The sequence below is a fragment of the Mobula birostris genome, chromosome 1, assembly GCF_030028105.1.
Source record: "Mobula birostris isolate sMobBir1 chromosome 1, sMobBir1.hap1, whole genome shotgun sequence".
NCBI lineage: Eukaryota > Metazoa > Chordata > Chondrichthyes > Myliobatiformes > Myliobatidae > Mobula > Mobula birostris.
In genome coordinates, this window is record NC_092370.1 from 5,200,220 (window position 1) to 5,219,478 (window position 19,259).

Genomic DNA, 19,259 nt, shown 5'->3' on the forward strand with positions numbered 1-19,259 from the left:
AGGGTGCCACGGTAGTGTGGTGATTAGGACAATACTATTGTAGTTCAGAAAACACATCAAAGTTGCTGGTGAACGCAGCAGGCTAGGCAGCATCTCTAGGAAGAGGTACAGTCGATGTTTCAGACCGAGACCCTTCATCAGGACCTGAGTCCTGACAAAGGGTCTCGGCCCGAAATGTCAACTGTACCTCTTCCTAGAGATGCTGCCTGGCCTGCTGCGTTCACCAGCAACTTTGATGTGTGTTGCTTGAATTTCCAGCATCTGTAGAATTCCTTGTGTCTGCATTATAGTTCAGAGTTCAGTTCTGCTGTCCTCTGTAGGATGTTTGTACATTCCCTCCGTGACCATGTGGGTTTTCTCTGGGCATTCCAAAGACGTACCGGTTAGTAGGCTAATTGGTCATTGTAAATTGTCCTGTGATTAGGGAAGGGTTAGATAGGTGGAACAACCGAACAGCAGTGGCTGGAGTTTCCAGGAGCAATGGGAGGCACAGGATAGATACATCCCGAAGATAAAGGTGTTTTCTAAAGGCTGGATGAGGCAACCATGGGTGACAAGGGAAGTCGAAGACAGCTTAAAGCTAAAGAGAAGGCAAATAATATATAAAAAGATAATGGAAGGTTAGAGGATTGGGTAGCTTTTACAGGACATAAGGCAACTAAAAAAAAACCATAAAGAGTGAAAAGATGAAATATGAAGGTAGGAGTATACCAAAAGTATTTTGAAAGTAGGATAAAAGAGAGGTGAGAGTGGATATCGGAGCACTGGAAAATGACACTCAAGGGGTAGTAATGGGGGACAAAGAAATGACAGAAGAACATTAGAAGTATTTTGCATCTGACTTCACTCTGGAAGGCACTGGCAGTATTCCAGAAATTCTGGAGCATCAGGGGGCAGAAGTGAGTGCAGTTGCTATTACTAAGGAGAAGGTGTTTAGGAAGCTGAAAAGTCTGAAGATAGAAAAGTTCCCTGGACCAGATGGACCCGGGGTTCTGAAAGAGGTAGCTGAAGAGATTGTGGAGGCATTAGTAATGATCTTTGAAAAATCACTCAATTCTAGCATGGTTCTGGAACACAGGAAAACTGCAAATGCCACTGAATACTTTAAGAAGAGAGAGAGGCAGAAGAAAGGAAATTATAGGCCTGATCTCGGAGCCTGATGTTGGAGTTGATTATTAACAATGAGATTTCAGGGTACTTTGGCACATGATAAAATCGAGCTACGTCAGCATGGTTTCCTTAAGGAGAAACCTTACCTGACAAATTTGTTCAATTCTTTGAGGAAATAACAGACAGGATAGACGAAGGAGAATCATTAGGGCTGTATACCTGAATTTTCAGAAGTCCACAGGTGAGGCTATTTGACAAGATAAGAGCCAGTGGTATTACAGGAAAATTCTAGCATGGATAAAGCAGTGGCTGATTGCCAGGAGGCAAAGAGTGGGAATAAAGGGAGCCTTTTCTGGTTGGCTGCCGATGACTAGTAGTGTCAGTATTGAGACCGCTTCTTTTCACGTTATATGTCATTGATTTGGATGACAAAGTTGATAGCTTTGTAGTCAAGTTTTCAGACAATACAAAGACAGGTGGAGGGGCAGGTAGTGTTGAGGAAGCAAGACGAGTGTAGAAGGACTTGGACAGATTGGGAGAATGGGCAAAGCAGTAGCAGGTTGAATACAGTGTAAGGAAGTACATGGTCATGCAATTTGGTAGAAGGAATAAAGGTATAGACTATTTTCTAAATGGGAAGAAAGTTCAAAAGTCAGAGGTGCAAAGGGACTTCGGAGTCCATGTGCAGGATTCCTTAAAGGCTAACTTGCAGGTTGAGTGGTGAGGAAGGCAAATGCAATTCTAGCATTCATTTTGAGAGGACAAGAATATAAGAACAAGGATGTAATGCTGAGGCTTTATAAGGCACTGGTCAGACCACACTTGGAGTTTTGGGCCCTAATCTAACAGATGGTGTGCTGACATTAGAACATAGAATAGTATAGCACAGTACAGGCCCTTCGGCCCACAATGTTGTGCCGACCCTCAAACCCTGCTTCCCATATAAGCCCCCACCTTAAATTCCTCCATATACCTGTCTAGTAGTCTCTTAAACTTCACTAGTGTATCTGCCTCCACCACTGACTCAGGCAGTGCATTCCACACACCAACCACTCTCTGAGTAAAAAACCTTCCTCTAATATCCCCCTTGAACTTCCCACCCCTTACCTTAAAGCCATGTCCTCTTGTATTGAGCAGTGGTGCCCTGGGGAAGAAGTGCTGGCTATCCACTCTATCTATTCCTCTTATTATCTTGTACACTTTTATCATGTCTCCTCTCATCCTCCTCCTCTCCAAAGAGTAAAGCCCTAGCTCCCTTAATCTCTGATCATAATGCATACTCTCTAAACCAGGCAGCATCCTGGTAAATCTCCTCTGTACCCTTTCCAATGCATCCACATCCTTCCTATGGTGAGGTGACCAGAACTGGACACAGTACTCCAAGTGTGGCCTAACCAGAGTTTTATAGAGCTGCATCATCACATCACGATGTTTAAACTCTATTCCTCGACTTATGAAAGCTAACACCTCATAAGCTTTCTTAACTACCCTATCCACCTGTGAGGCAACTTTCAGGGATCTGTGGACATGTACCCCCAGATCCCTCTGCTCCTCCACACTACCAAGTATCCTGCCATTTACTTTGTACTCTGCCTTGGAGTTTGTCCTTCCAAAGTGTACCACCTCACACTTCTCCGGGTTGAACTCCATCTGCCACTTCTCAGCCCACTTCTGTATCCTATCAAGGTCTCTCTGCAATCTTCAACAACCCTCTACACTATCTACAACACCACCAACCTTTGTGTTGTCTGCAAACTTGCCAACCCACCCTTCTACCCCCACATCCAGGTCGTTAATAAAAATCACGAAAAGTAGAGGTCCCAGAACAGATCCTTGTGGGAGACCACTAGTCACAATCCTCCAATCTGAATGTACTCCCTCCACCACCACCCTCTGCCTTCTGCAAGCAAACCAATTCTGAATCCACCTGGCCAAACCTTCCTGGATCCCATGCCTTCTGACTTTCTGAATAAGCCTACCGTGTGGAACCTTGTCAAACGCCTTACTAAAATCCATATAGATCACATCCACTGCACTACCCTCATCTATATGCCTGGTCACCTCCTCAAAGAACTCTATCAGGCTTGTTAGACACGATCTGGAGAGGGTCCAGAGGAGATTCATGAGAATTATTCTGGAAAAGAAAGGGTTATCATATGAAGAGTGTTTGCTGACACTGGGCCTGTACTGACTGGAGTTTAGAAGAATGAAGGGGATCTTATTGAAACATATCAAATATTGAAAGGCCTTGATAGAGTGGATATGGAGAGAATGTTTCCTGTGGTGATGGAGTCAAGGACCTGAGGGCACAGCCACAGTATAGAAGGACATTCATTTAGAATGGAGATGAGGTGAAATTTCTTTAGTCAGAGGGTGGTGAATCTATGGAAATCATTGCTACAGATGGCTGTGGAAGCCATGCCATTGGGTATATTTAAAGCAGAGGTTGATGGATTCACGATTAGTCAGAGCATCAAAAGTTACGGGTAGAAGGCAGGAGAATGGGATTGGGAGGGATAATAAATCAGCCATGACGGAATGTAGGAGCAGATTCAATGGGCTGAATGGCTTAATTCTGTCCCAATGTCTCATGGTTTTACTGAAGGCTTCTGTGTTCCACATAGCACATGTTCACTCATTACATATCAGTTCCTGCTCCAAATTGAATCACTACTTTTGCAGATTGAGGCTCTTCCTGACTTTCCCTAAGATTTTGTTGGTGCCCGATCATTTAGTCAATCAATGAAACCAACGTCCTGGGGTCAGAGGACTGTCTACATGCGCAGGTAGGTGGGTGTGCATTTGGGAGGGAGGAATGGGGCTTGCTTTGTCACTTGGCGTGTTCTGTTGAACGTGGCAGGCACGCAGTGCTGGCGCCAGAATGTGTGACATTTGCAGGCTGCTCCTTGCACATCCTTTGGGGTGTTGGCTGTTAACATAAAGAACACCTTTCACTGTACAGTACTGTGCAAAAGTCTTAGGCACATATATAAAGCTAGGATGCCTATGACTTTAGCACAGTCCTGAATTTGTCAACGTGGAGCAGAGAGTGAGTTTGTAAGTTTGGCGGGAGCAAAGGATGTTGGGAATGGAGAGGGTGGGAGGGGTGTGGGACAGGTGGCAGAGAAGGAGTGTCAGGAGGGGGTGTTGGCACAGGTGTAGACTCACCCAGCGCCGTGGGAGGGATGTGGGACAGGTGGCAGAGAAGGAGTGTCAGAAGGGTGCCATGGTGCAGACACACCCAGCCCTGAGACCCCTTTTCCCAACCATGATTCCCCTCTCCCTGCCCCCTTCCCACTCTCAGTCCACCCATATTAGAATCAGGTGTTTCATCACTCCATATGTCATGACATTTGGTTTTTTTGTGTGGCAGGAGTACAGAGCAATACATAAAATTATTACAGTACCGTGTAAAAGTCTTAGGCACCCTCTCTGTGTACATGTTTGGGCTGGCTGATAGTGTAGTGGCATCAGCACTGGACCTTGAGGTGGGTGGTCCTGAGTTCAGATCCAACCTGGGCAGCGGCAGTATCTGTGTAGAACAAAGGCCACGAAAACCCTGTGGACGATTACACTATCCATAGGGTTGGTGACGACTTGATGGAACTCAACAACAAGACTTCTGCACAGTACTGTATGTTTCAATGTACACGTGATAAATAAATCCAAGCTACTTAAAAGAGGTGGCTGGTGGTTTGTGTCAACAGGATTGGCAAAATAATTATCAGAAATTTGGAGCATCCATTTTTTAATTAATGTAACTTTTAAATTCAATCCCATCATGGTCAAAATGGCTAAGCAACCCAGTACACAGCATGGTAGTTGTTAACTTTGAAACTGTCCAGAAACCGCGCAATGATCTTTACAATCCGATAGATTTCTGACATCAAACCTTTAATAAACTCACAAATACACACTGTAAAATGAACAGCACATTCCACACATACATAATGAAGGTGTATGGTGGGCTGGCCTTCATGAGTTGGTGAGATAATGCTGCAGCCTATAAAACCTTGGTGAGACCACACTTGGAATATTGCATTCAGTTCTGATCACCTCATTATTGGAAGGATGCGGAAGCTTTAGAGAGGGTGCACAGATTTACCAGGGTGCTGCCTGGACTAGAGAGCACGTCTTATGAAGAAAGGTTGAGGGAACTGTGGCTTTTCTCTTCAGAGTGAAGGAGGATGAGAGGTAACCTGATAGAGGTGTACAAGATGACATGAAGCATATATCGAGTGGACAGCCAGAGACATTTTCCCAGGGAGGAAATGGCTCATACAAGGGCACATAATGTGGGCGCCATGGTAGTGTAATGGTTAATGCAATGCTATTACAGCTTGAAGCATTGGAGCTTGGAGTTCAATTCTGACGTCATCTGCAAGGAGCCTGTACGTCCTCCCCATGGAATGCATATGTTTTCTCCAGGTGCTCCCGTTTCCTCCCACTGTTCAAAGACATACTAGTTGATAGGTTAATTGTCCTATGATTAGGCCCGGGTTAAATCGGGGGTTGCTGGGCTGTGTAGATCAAAGGTCTGGAAGGACCTGTTCCACACTGTTCCTCTAAATAAATAAATTATATTAAGGTGATAGAAGGAAAGTATCGGGAGAAAGTCAGAGGTGAGTTTTTTTTACACAGAGAGTGGGTGGGTGCATGGAATGATCACTGGAACATTTAAGAAACTCTCAGAAAGGGACATGGATGACAGAAAACTGAGACTACATAGGAGGGAAGGGTTAGATGGACCTTAGAGTCAGTTAAATTTCGGCACAACACCATGGGCTGAGGGGCCTGTACTGTGCTGTGCTGTTCCATGTTTTTTGTTCTATAAAGAGTGAAAATCCTTTTCCCAATTGTTAGTTTACCAGGTTCAAAGACAAAACAATCTCACAGAAGTACTGAAAGGAGCATTCACCTCAATAAACACAAGAGATTCTGCAGATGCTGGAAATTCAGAGCAACACACACAGAATGCTGGAGGAACTCAGCAGGCCAGGCAGCATCTATGAAGGGGGAATAAACAGTCAACGTTTCAGGCTGACGCCCGTCATCAGCATCTATAGAGAGGACTCTATGGAGTTCATGTTCTGACGAAGGGTCTTGGCTCAACTGTGTATTCCCTCCATAGACACTACCTGACCTGCAGAGTTGCTCTAGCACTTTGTATCACCTTCAATAAGTAGCCTGTGGTGCTCCCAAGAATAATTAAAGAACCCTAGTACGAACCCTAACCGGGCTGTATAGGGTGTCTAGGGAGGGGTATCATCTCTGGTGAAAGGGGCTTGTCGTGTCCATTCTGGGGCAGCTCACTCACCTTTGGTCCCCACTGGACACTCAGCTCTCACCTGTGCCTCTGCATGAGACAGCTGCTGCACCCTGGTAGACAGCTTCGACAGGCCAGCTGAACCAGGCGAGGGTAGCTGGTGGGCCTCATACCCCGGTGAGATAGGGACATGCCTGTCCTAGCGAGTGCAGGCGGACTGGGCAAGTGAGATCAACAGTAAGATCCAACGTCCAGGAAGGCAGTTCTGTAACGCTCCGTGGAGAGTGAAGGACATGACAAGGCACAGAAGTCGCCATGGTCATCCACTGCAACCAAGGAAGACCCCAGTTTGTGACGACTGCGCATAGCACTGCACCTGGACTTCTGAAGGTGACAGAGTGGAACAGCCCCAATGTAAGGGCTTTTCCATTTTAACAGCTTTCCTGTCATCGTTGGATATGATGGAGGAACACCACAGTACTAACCTGTTGGACCTCAGCAACCGTGCTCCTGAACAGCTCGAGGTAGCGCTTCCCCAACAAGCCCCTGTGCTTCTTGAGTGCAGTTTGGGCATGTTCTTCACAGGCAAATAGTACAAAAGCATCACCTGTTGGCCTCCCATCAGAGTATTTGACAAAAAGTATTCCTTCCTTTCCACCTGTTACTGGACAATCTGATCCAAAAAACTCCAGGATCTCCTCTGCTGTGGCCACAAAGGGAAGACCACGCATTCGAATGATGACTTGATTTTCCTTTGATAGGAATTGTGCTACTTCGTTGGAGGTACCTGGTAATTATAAGTGCAAAATTAACATCATAAAACAGGTCAATAATTCATTGGAAGTGGCATCACAGGTAGATGGGGTCATTAAGAAAGCTTCTGGTATATTGGCCTTTATAAATCAACGTACTGAGTGCTGGAGATGGAGTGTTATGTTGAAATTGTATAAGACGTTAGTGAGGCCTAATTTGGAGTATTGTGTGCAGTTTTGGTCACCTACCTACAGGAAAGATGTAAATAAGGTTGAAAGAGTGCGGAGAAAATTTACAAGGATGTTGCTGGGACTGGAGGACCTGAGTTATAAAGAAGAATTGAATAGGTTAGGATTTCATTCCAGGAAACATAGAAGATTGAGGGGACATTTGACAAAATTAAGAGGGATATGGATAGGGTAAGTGCAAACAGACTTTTTCCACTGAGGTTGGGTGAGACTACAACTCGAGGTCATGGGTTAAGGATGAAAGGTGCGAAGTTTACAGGGAAAATGCGGGGAAACTTATTCACTCAGAGGGTCATGAGTGTGTGGATAGGTACGCGGATGGTAGGGATATGGAGGGCTATGGTTCTGGTGCAGGTCAATGGGAGGAGACAGTTTAAATGGTTCAGCACAAACTAGATGGGCTGAAGGGCCAGTTTCTGTGTTGTATTTTTCCACGACTCTAAAAATGGAAAAATATGTTCATAAAATAAAATCCAAGTCAAACCAAAAGCTAATGACAATAAAAGATTAAAGATTAACTTTATTTGAAACACGTACATCAAAACATGCAATGAAATGTTATTGAGGGTTGCTAGGGGCAGTCTTCAAAAGTTGCCATGTTTCTGACATCAACATAGCACGCCCACAACTTAATAACTGCAACCAATATGTTTTTAGAATGTGGGAGGAAACTGGAGCACCCAGAGGAAACCCAGACGCACTTTCAAAGATTCATCTCATGTTCTTGATATTTATTACTAATTTATTTCTGCAGATGGACCGTGGAGAGCATTCTAACTGGTTGCATCACCATCTGGTGTGGAGGAGCCACTGCTGAGGATCAGAAAAAGCTGCAGGAAGTTGTAAACTCGGTCAGTTCCATCCCGGGCACTAGCATCCCCAGTATCGAAGACATCTTCAAGGAGTGATGTCTCAGAAAGGTAGTATCCATCATTAAGGACCCCCGTCACCCAGGACATGCCCTCTTCTCATTACTAACATCAGGAAGGAGCTACTGGAGCCTGAAGACACACACTCAACATTTCAGGAATAGCTTTTTCCCCTTTGCCATCAAACTTCTGAATGGTAATTGAACCCACAAACACTACTTCACTAGCATTTTTTTCTCTTTTTGCACTATTTATTTAATTTAACTTTTTAAATATATATATACTTCTTACTGTAATTTAGTTTTATTATGTATTGCAGTGTACTGCATCTACACTAACAAGTAACTTGACATAACTAGAACTAGGGGACATTGCCTCAAGATTCAAGGGATAAGATTTAGGATGGAGATGAGGAGAAACTGTTTCTCCCAGAGAGGGGTGAATCTGTGGAATTCTCTGCCCATGGAAGCAGCTGAGGCTTCTTCACTAAAAATATTTGAGAAACAGTTAGATAGGTTTTTACATAGTAGGGGAATTAAGGATGATGGGGAAAAGACAGGTAGATGGAGCTGAGTTTACGGACAGATCAGCCATGATCTTATTGAATGGCAGGGCAGGCTCGATGGCCCAGATGGCCGACTCCTGCTCCTATTCTTATGTTCTAAGGCCAGTGATATTTAGCCTGATTCTGATTATTTTATATATTTTTTCTTTTTTATTCTTTTTGTATTTGCACGGTGTGTTGTATACTGGTTGTTTGTCCATCTTGTTGTGAGCGAATTTGTATTGATCCTATTGTGTTTCTTTGTATTTACTGTAAATGCCCGCAAGGAAATGAACCTCTGGATTGTACACGGTGACATTATGTACTTTGATAATAAATTTATTTTGAACATTGAAATCCACACGGTCACGTGCAGAGTGTACAAATTCTTACACACAGTGGTGGGAGTTTATCTCTAATCAGTCAAATTGATTTTCCTTTGATAAGAATTGGACTTCCTGGGTACTTAATTTTACTGGTTTGAAAAATGTTAAAATGGTTGAGGTAGATGCTTTAATAATGAAGGATAAAATATTCTTTACCTCCAGCAATCTTTAGAAAATCTTCCCCAGTTGCCTTGTATACCTGTTTAAAAAGGTTAACAATGAGGATGTTTGCGATCTGAGCATTCCTCTCAACACAACACAATATTTTATTGTTTATAAAGTGCTTTTCAATATCCTGGTGCTCAAATGAAAGTCAGTTTGCTTTACAGATCAGCACAAGAGATTCTGCAGATGCTGGTAATCCACAGCAATACAGACAAAATGCTGGAGGAATTCAACAGATTAGGCAGCATCTGTGGAAAGCAATAAACAATTAACATTTTCTTTTTTCTTTGTCCTTCTTCCTTCCCTTTCTCCCTTGGTCTGCTGTTCTCGCCAATCAGATTCTTTATTCTTCAGCCTTTTATTTCTTCAACCTATCAGGTCCCAGCTTCTCACTTCATCCCCTCCCCCCCCATCCACCTTCCCCCTCACCTGGTCTCACCTGTCACCTGCCAGCTTGTACTACTTCCCCTCCCCCCAACTTCTTATTCTGTCTTCTTCCTTTCCTTTCCAGCCCTGATGAAGGGCCTTGGCCCAAAACATCATGTTTCAGATTCAGGTTGACGTGAATAGGATCTTGAGGAGCAGATTCAGATTCAGATTGATCACATGTACGCCCAAATGCACAGAGAAATGTGTTGTTTGTGTTGACAGTTGAAGCATCCAAGGATCTGCTGGGAGCGGCCCTCAAGATTTCCCATATTCTGCCGCCAACATAGCAAGCCCACAACGCTCGGCAGAACAACACAGAACACAACAAGCAACAGAAGAACCATAGCAGAACAAGCCCCATCCCTCCACCACACCCACATGGTCAGTCTTCCAACCGTCCAATTTCAGAACAAGCCCCGTCCCTCCCTCACACCCACACAGTCAGTCCTACAACCCTCCAACTTCAGGACATGCACTGGGCCTCCAATCTCCTTTGGTTCAAATTACAGAGTCACTCCAGAATTTGTGTGTGCTGAGTAACATAGACCTTATCTTTTTCATTTCTAATGGCCTTGTGATTTAGAGATCACCTCATTGTTTGTGTTAACACTTACAAAGTTTGCTTTTTAAACTGGCAATTACAATGAAATCAGATCAGCCATGAAGAAACAGCAGAGCAGACTTGATGACCGATTCTCTGAATTCTGCTTCTATGTCTTATGGACTCTGCAGCATTTTATTACAAAAGGACAGAAAATTGCCCTGCTCTTTATCTGTTTCTTTCAACCTTTCTATAATTTGCGCTGAGTACATTTCAATGTAGTAAAAAGCACTACACGTACAAGTGCTAAAGTAGAGTTTTGGTCTGCTTATTCCTCTCCATAGATGCTGGCTGATCTGCTGAGCTCTTCCAGTATTTTGTGCGAGGGTTAACTCTGCTACGAAATGCTTAATATTAACATGTGAATTCTGTGTGATAAGCACGAGAGAACGTGCAGATACTGGAAACCCAGAGCAACGCACACACAAAATGCTGGAGGAATTCAGCAGATCAGGCAGCATCTATGGAAAGGAATAAACCAGCGATGTTTCGAGCCGAGACTCATCTGGATGGGAGAAAAAGGGGAAGGAACCAGAATAAGGTGGTGGGAGAGGAGAAGGAAGAGAAACTGTGGGTTGATAGGTTAGGCCAGGTGGATTGTGTTGGGGGGAAGAATTAAGTAGCTGGCATGTGATGTGAAGCCAGGTTGGGGCTGGGAGGTGACAAGTGCAAAATGCAAAGGGCGGGAGAGGAAGGAATCTGACAGTGACCATGGCAGAAAGGGAAGGAGGAAGGGACCGGGGGAGGTGATAGGCAGAGGATAAAGGAAGAAGCTGGGAGGCGATAGGTGGAAGAGGTAAAAGGCTGAAGAAGCGGCAATCTGACAGGCCATGGATTTTATTTCTTGTTTACAAAACATGTGCTTATTAGCACTGGCACTTTATCTGTATGCCCAGTCTAGGCAGAGACATATTTCATAATCATTCTTAAAATTAGTTTATACAGATTGCTCTGTAACCAATGATGTGAAGTTTTTGTTTGAATAATCCTATAGTGTTAACCAGAAGGGACCTTTTGTAAAAGGCAGTTTTGCAGGGTGTATAGTGTCTGCAATGAATTTTCCTGCCAGATTCTTACGTCTTGGACACTTACAAATCCTGCAGCCAATGACCTATTCTTTTACCCTGACAGTTCGCTGTAGTTTTTGTATATTCCAAACAAAGCAAAAGTAGATGGGGGTGTTGTTGGATTAGACTGTTTAATTGTTATTTTCTTTGCAGCTTAACAATTTATTGCCTGCTTGAATTTTATATAACTAATAATACACATGTAACTACGTAGTACATTTCCTAGTGGTCACAATATGTATATGCGGTTGTTCAGTGTGTCCCCTAGTGGTCACAATGAGTGACAAGTGAGGTGGAAAATCTAGTCAGGTGGAAGAAGGCAGCATACATGAGGTTTAGGAAGAAAGGATCAGATGGGTCTATTGAGGAATATAGGGAAGCAAGAAAGGAGCTTAAGAAGGGGCTGAGAAGATCAAGAAGGGGACATGGGAAGGCCTTGGCGAGTAGGGTAAAGAAAAACCCCAAGGCATTCTTCAATTATGTGAAGAAAAAAAGGATGACAGGAGTGAAGGTAGAACCAATTAGAGATAAAGGTGGGAAGATGTGCCTGGAGGCTGTGGAAGTGAGCGAGGTCCTCAATGAATAATTCTCTTCGGTATTCACCAATGAGAGGGAACTTATGATGGTGAGGACAATATGAGTGAGGTTGATGTTCTGGAGCATGTTGATATTAAGGGAGAGGAGGTGTTGGAGTTGTTAAAATACATTAGGACAGATAAGTCCCCGGGGCTTGATGGAATATTCCCCAGGCTGCTCCACGAGGCGAGAGAAGAGATTGCTGAGCCTCTGGTTAGGATCTTTATGTCCTTGTTGTCCACGGGAATGGTACCAGAGGATTGGAGGGAGGCAAATGTTGTCCCATTGTTCAAAAAAGGTAGTAGGGATAGTCTGGGTAATTATAGACCAGTGAGCCTTACATCTGTGGTGAGAAAGCTGTTGGAAAAGATTCTTAGAGATAGGATCTATGGGCATTTAGAGAATCATGGTCTGATCAGGGACAGTCAGCATGGCTTTGTGAAGGGCAGATCGTGTCTAACAAGCCTGATAGAGTTCTTTGAGGAGGTGACCAGGCATATAGATGAGGGTAGTGCAGTGGATGTGATCTATATGGATTTTAGTAAGGCATTTGACAAGGTTCCACACGGTAGGCTTATTCAAAAAGTCAGGAGGCATGGGATCCAGGGAAGTTTGGCCAGGTGGATTCAGAATTGGCTTGCCTGCAGAAGGCAGAGGGTGGTGGTGGAGGGAGTACATTCAGATTGGAGGATTGTGACTAGTGGTATCCCACAAGGATCTGTTCTGGGACCTCTAATTTTCGTGATTTTTACTAACGACCTGGATGTGGGGGTAGAAGGGTGGGTTGGCAAGTTTGCAGACGACACAAAGGTTGGTGGTGTTGTAGATAGTGTAGAGGATTGTCGAAGATTGCAGAGAGACATTGATAGGATGCAGGAGTGGGCTGAGAAGTGGCAGATGGAGTTCAACCCGGAGAAGTGTGAGGTGGTACACTTTGGAAGGACAAACTCCAAGGCAGAGTACAAAGTAATTGGCAGGATACTTGGTAGTGTGGAGGAGCAGAGGGATCGCGGGGTACATGTCCACAGATCCCTGAAAGTTGCCTCACAGGTGGATAGGGTAGTTAAGAAAGCTTATGGGGTGTTAGCTTTCATAAGTCGAGGGATAGAATTTAAGAGTCGCGATGTAATGATGCAGCTCTATAAAACTCTGGTTAGGCCACAATTGGAGTACTGCGTCCAGTTCTGGTCACCTCACTATAGGAAGGATGTGGAAGCATTGGAAAGGGTACAGAGGAGATTTACCAGGATGCTGCCTGGTTTAGAAAGTATGCATTATGATCAGAGATTAAGGGAGCTAGGGCTTTACTCTTTGGAGAGAAGGAGGATGAGAGGAGACATGATAGAGGTGTACAAGATGATGAGAGGAATAGATAGAGTGGATAGCCAGCACCTCTTCCCCAGGGCACCACTGCTCAGTACAAGAGGACATGGCTTTAAGGTAAGGAGTGGGAAGTTCAAAGGGGATATTAGAGGAAGGTTTTTTACTCAGAGAGTGGTTGGTGCGTGGAATGCGCTGCCTGAGTCAGTGGTGGAGGCAGATACACTAGTGAAGTTTAAGAGACTACTGGACAGGTATATGGAGGAATTTAAGGTGGGGGCTTATATGGGAGGCAGGGTTTGAGGGTTGGCACAACATTGTGGGCCGAAGGGCCTGTACTGTGCTGTACTATTCTATGTTCTATGTATAACAGTTGTTCAGTGTGTCCCCTAGTGGTCACAGTGTGTATATGCAATTGTTCAGTGTGCTCCCTAGTGTTACTTTTGTATCATTCTGGAAAACTCTGGAAGCTTTTTAGAGCTGCATTATTTCAATAGCAGCTTTCTGATTGGCTGACTCTTATTTACAAATTTGAATGGGATGTTTCTGATCTATGGGTATTAAAATAACTGACTAAACAGCAGTGCCATCTTTTTTTGCTTCTCTCTCTCTTCACTTACTAGACCTCTATCACTGTTTTCAATTTTATTGTTCTATCAACGCTTAATAAAACGATTCTGCAGCAATAAGTTTTGTGCCTCTTTCCTGATGTCCGTAGGAACTTTGGATTAAAAACATCAGAATCCAACAGGAGATAATCAGATTCTAGTTACCACCACCCCCCCCCCCCAGCTATTCTGCCTCAACCCCAGGTATTCAGTATCACACTGCTCATCCAGACATCCTTATTACATCACAAGCAAAAGTATCACGTCCAACTTAAGTTGTCACTTTTTGAAGAAAGGTTATGCTTGGAGATTGCAAAAAGAGACATTTTCTTCTGAAGCCATGCTATGTGGTGAACATGAGATTATTTGAAAACGGATTACACATCAGTTCAGTTCCAGCGGATTGGGCGGCTGAGATGTACAGCGAGATGTGATGGCAGGGAAGGCGGACTGATAACAAGAGTGGAGGGCAGAGGGTGTGGTGAGGCACAGAAGGAATCGTAGTCATCCACTGCAACCAAGACCCCAGTTTGTGATGACTACTCTTACCACTGGACTCCGACTTCCGAGACCGAGAGTGGAACTGCCCCAGTAACACAGCTTTTCACAGTAAAAACTCTCCCGCACAGGCTTCCTGTCACCTTTGCATATGAAGGACAACCTTTACCAGCACACGTCAATTTTGATGGCATCTGTTGGTTAGGGTCGAACATGGATGTGTCCTAGCTGTCACAGTCAATACACAAGCCTGAGCAGTACAATATGGAGAGCAAGCTGCTGCCCATGCAGCAGACTCCCCCTCTCCACGCAGCTGATAAATCCAAAGGAATGGCAGAGACTGATACGGTTTGCACCAGCCGTGTTGCAGGAGTTACCAGTCAGCACTGAACTCAACACGGGACTGCTTTAGGGACCCCAGCTCTGGATATTTCCTCAGGGTTTACTCCCGTTGCCTTCCCCATCAGAGGGTAGATCAGCAAGGCATTTTTATTTTTATTATTCACTCTTTTGTATTTGCACAGTTGGTTGTCTTTTGCACATTGTTTTTTTTTATCCATCCTGTTGGGTGCTGTCTTTCATTGATCCTGTTATGTGTTTTGGATTTACTGCCCACAAGACAATGAATCTCAGGGTGGTATATGCTAAAATACATGTACTTTGTAAATAACTTTACCTTGAAACACCTTGAGTAGTACGCCTGAGGAAAAGGAATGAAGGAAGGCCTTGGGGTATGAGAGGTATCACCAGAAAATTAACGTACCATGGTAACTCCCTCACTGTCCATAGCACCATAAGATATTGGAGCAGAATTAGGCCATTCAGCCCATCAAATCTGCTCCATTATTCCATCATGGCTGATTTATTATTCCTCTCAACTCCATTCTCCTGTCTTCTCCCTGTAAACTTTAACACCCTTACTAATCAAGAATCTGTCAACCTCAGCTTTAAATATACCCAATGACTTGGCCTCCATGGCTGCCTGTAGCTATGGATTCCACAGATTCACCATCCTCTTTGCTTAGGTAAGGGGCCCAAAAATGCTCATAATACTCCAAGTGCAGTCTGACCAATGTCTTATAAAGCCTCAGCATTACATCTTAGGCTTATATTCTAGTTCTCTTGAAATGAATTCTAACATTGCATTTTCTTTCCTCACCACTGACTCAATCTGCAAGTTAACCTTTAGGGATTCCTGCATTTCTGATTTCTGCTTTGCTCCCCGCTGAGAAAATAGTCGACACCATTATTCCAAACAACAGGAATTCTGCAGGTGCTGGAAATTCAAGCAACACACATCAAAGTTGCTGGTGAACGCAGCAGGCCAGGCAGCATCTCTATGAAGAGGTGCAGTCGACGTTTCAGGCCGTGACCCTTCGTCAGGACTAACTGAAGGAAGAGTGAGTAAGGGATTTGAAAATTGGAGGGGGAGGGGGAGATCCAAAATGATAGGAGAAGACAGGAGGGGGAGGGATGGAGCCAAGAGCTGGACAGGTGATAGGCAAAAGAGGATACAAGAGGATCATGGGACAGGAGGTCCGGGAAGAAAGACAAGGGGGGGGGGACCCAGAGGATGGGCAAGGGGTATATTCAGAGGGACAGAGGGAGAAAAAGGAGAGTGAGAGAAAGAATGTGTGCATAAAAATGAGTAACAGATGGGATACGAGGGGGAGGTGGGGCCTTAGCGGAAGTTAGAGAAGTCGATGTTCATGCCATCAGGTTGGAGGCTACCCAGACGGAATATAAGATGTTGTTCCTCCAACCTGAGTGTGGCTTCATCTTTACAGTAGAGGAGGCCGTGGATGGACATGTCAGAATGGGAATGGGATGTGGAATTAAAATGTGTGGCCACTGGGAGATCCTGCTTTCTCTGGTAGACAGAGCGTAGGTGTTCAGCAAAGCGGTCTCCCAGTCTGCGTCGGGTCTCGCCAATATATAAAAGGCCACATCGGGAGCACCGGGCACAGTATATCACCCTAGTCAACTCACAGGTGAAGTGTTGCCTCACCTGGAAGGACTGTTTGGGGCCCTGAATGGTGGTAAGGGAGGAAGTGTAAGGGCATGTGTAGCACGAAGGGTCTCGGCCTGAAACGTCGACTGCACCTCTTCCTACAGATGCTGCCTGGCCTGCTGCGTTCACCAGCAACTTTGATGTGTGTTGCTTGACACCATTATTCCTTCTGCTTTGGGAATAGCGAGATTTCATGATATTAATGTACCATCTCAACCACTCTTGGAAGGTATGTAGGTTCAGGCCTGGTTAGTACTTTGATGGCAGACCACTTGGGAATACCATGTGCCGTGGAACAGCCTGCAGCCATATTTTCCTGAAAGTAGTTTTCCCTGACTGGCAATTCAAACTCAAGCAAGCTAAGATGTTGGCATACCTCAATGTATCGATTGCCCATGTGATGTTTATGCCTCTGTAGTGCCAGGTCTCTGTGTTCACTATCGATGAACCTCACAAGCGCTTCTCCATTCCGTCGTCCCTGAGAATTCAGGCAAAGTGCTACACCACCTCTTCAAAATTAAGAAAACATCATTGATACTTAAAAAGCAATGACAACAACATTTACAAATATTAGAAATATAAGAATATAAAATATTTAATTGGAAATGAATAGCCAATCCAATTAGGTAAAACGTTTTTTACTTAGGTACCTGTAATAACCAAAAATTTCTTCATCAGTTATAGTATAATACAAAATATCCATCTGCACCTCACTGGCACATCGGGTGGCAACCTTGCTGGTTCTTTAGCCTTTGTCTGTTTTTATGAGGTCGAGTTGCTAGCTTGATGCTCAACCCAGCACGGATGGAAAGCGTGCAAGGAGCCGGCCAGATTTGAAGCCTGGACCACTCACCTCGAGGTCCGGTACAGATACCACTACACTGCTGGCGGGCTGTATTCCTCTTCAGTTACCGATTGAAAATTCTTGAAAGGTTTGCAGCTCTGACAAACCTACATTAAGTATGAATTTTAGCTTATCCAAGAGATGATAAGGTAGAGATTTTCAAGATGAGGAGTACAAGAGGTGTAAAAGAGGACACAGAGCGACCACTCTCCGCTGAACATCAATGACTCCTCCATAGAGATCGTTAAGAGCACCAAATTTCTTGGTGTTCACCTGGTGGAGAATCTCACCTGGTCCCCCAACACCAGCTCCATAGCCAAGAAACCCAGAGGCGTCTCTACTTTCTGTGAAGGCTGAGAAAAGTCCATCTCCCACCCCCCATCCTCACCACATTCTACAGAGGTTGTATTGAGAGCATCCTGAGCAGCTGCATCACTGCCTGGTTCAGAAATTGTACCGTCTCGGATCACAAGACCCTGCAGCAGATAGTGAGGTCAGCTGAGAAGATCATCAGGGTCTCTCTTCCCGCCAGTAAAGACATTTACACCACACGCTGCATCCGTAAAGCAAACAGCATTACGAAGGACCCCACGCACCCCTCATACAAACTCTTCTCCCTCCTGCTATCTGGCAAAAGGCACTGAAGCATTCAGGCTCTCACGACCAGACTATGTAACAGTTTCTTCCCCCAAGGCATTAGACTCCTCAATATCCAGAGCCTGGAGTAACACCAACCTACTGCCCTCTACTGTGAATATTGTCTTGTTTATTTATTGTAATGCCTGCACTGTTTTGTGCATTTTATGCAGTCCTGGGTAGGTCTGTAGTCTAGTGTAGTTTAGTGTTGTTTTACGTAGTTCAGTGTAGATTTTGCATTGTTTCATGTCGAACCATGGTCCTGAAAAACATTGTCTCGTTTTTACTGTGTACTGTGCCAGCAGTTATGGTCGAAATGACAATAAAAAGTGACTTGACTTGACTTGGCACAGATAGAGTGGATCGTCAGAGACTTTTCCCCGGGGTAGAAATGGCTAATGTGAGACAGCGTAATTTTATGGTGACGGAGGAAAATATAGGGGAGATGTCCGAGGTCTCTTGTTTTACACACAGAGAGGCTTGTGCGTGTAACACCCTGCCAGGGGTGGTGGTAGAGGCAGGTACATGAAGGATATTTAAGAGACTCTTAGATAGGCACACGGATGACAGAAACATTGAGGGTTATGTGAGAGGGAAGGGATTAGATTGATCTTAGAGTCGGATAAGAGATCAGCACAACGTCTTGAGCTGAAATCCCTGCGCTGTGCTGTACTGGTCCATGTTCCATGGTTTATAATTTATGTGGAGAATATAAAGTAATTAATTGAAAGGAAATACCCAGAACAACTGGGTAAAGTATCCACACTTAGACAGGTGTAATAATTTAATTATTTAGTTACTGATCAGAAATTCTCATAAAGTTTGCAGATCTGACAAATTTACATTAAGTTTGAATTTTAGCTTATATAAGAGAGTATCAAGGTGAAGATTTTGGCAAATAGTTCAATGACATCAAATTCGATTAAGGTCCATTAACAACTGTTTCAGAGAGGAGTTTTTCTTTAATTCTAGAATTAAATGCACAACCTGTGGAATAAGGAGCTTACAAAATGTTGGTGATATAATGGGTGTAGAACAATGAGGGATGGTAAAGGCATGAAGGTTTAAATCTACATTGTAAGTTTCTAAAAACCAATATCTAGCAGGTTCTATTGAAAACTATTTGTGTACAGAATTTGCAGTCATAGAATTTACTGTCACTCAACTTACCGAATTGTTTGAGCATTCCCTGAATCGTAACGGCCATGCAATTAGCAAAAAAATAGCAAAATCATACAATGCAAAACAGATTTGTATCTCAATTCAAATGTGATTATTTTCTATAGTAGATCACCTCATCACAGTCAAGGGCAAAGCAATCAGTAGTC

General features: G+C 44.2%; 1 protein-coding gene across 4 annotated transcripts in view; it reads right to left on the reverse strand.

The window, feature by feature from the left end:
- The window catches only part of esrp1 (epithelial splicing regulatory protein 1), a 101,918-nt gene that overhangs the window by 43,201 nt on the left and 39,458 nt on the right, over positions 1-19,259 (reverse strand). For all 4 annotated transcript variants that reach the window (XM_072251825.1, XM_072251816.1, XM_072251809.1 and 1 more), the window contains 3 exons: positions 16,828-16,960; positions 9,333-9,375; positions 6,862-7,163 (listed from right to left, as the gene is read on the reverse strand). In XM_072251825.1, coding sequence (XP_072107926.1) covers positions 6,862-7,163; positions 9,333-9,375; positions 16,828-16,960 — 478 coding nt within the window. The remainder of the gene's footprint in view (positions 1-6,861; positions 7,164-9,332; positions 9,376-16,827; positions 16,961-19,259) is intronic.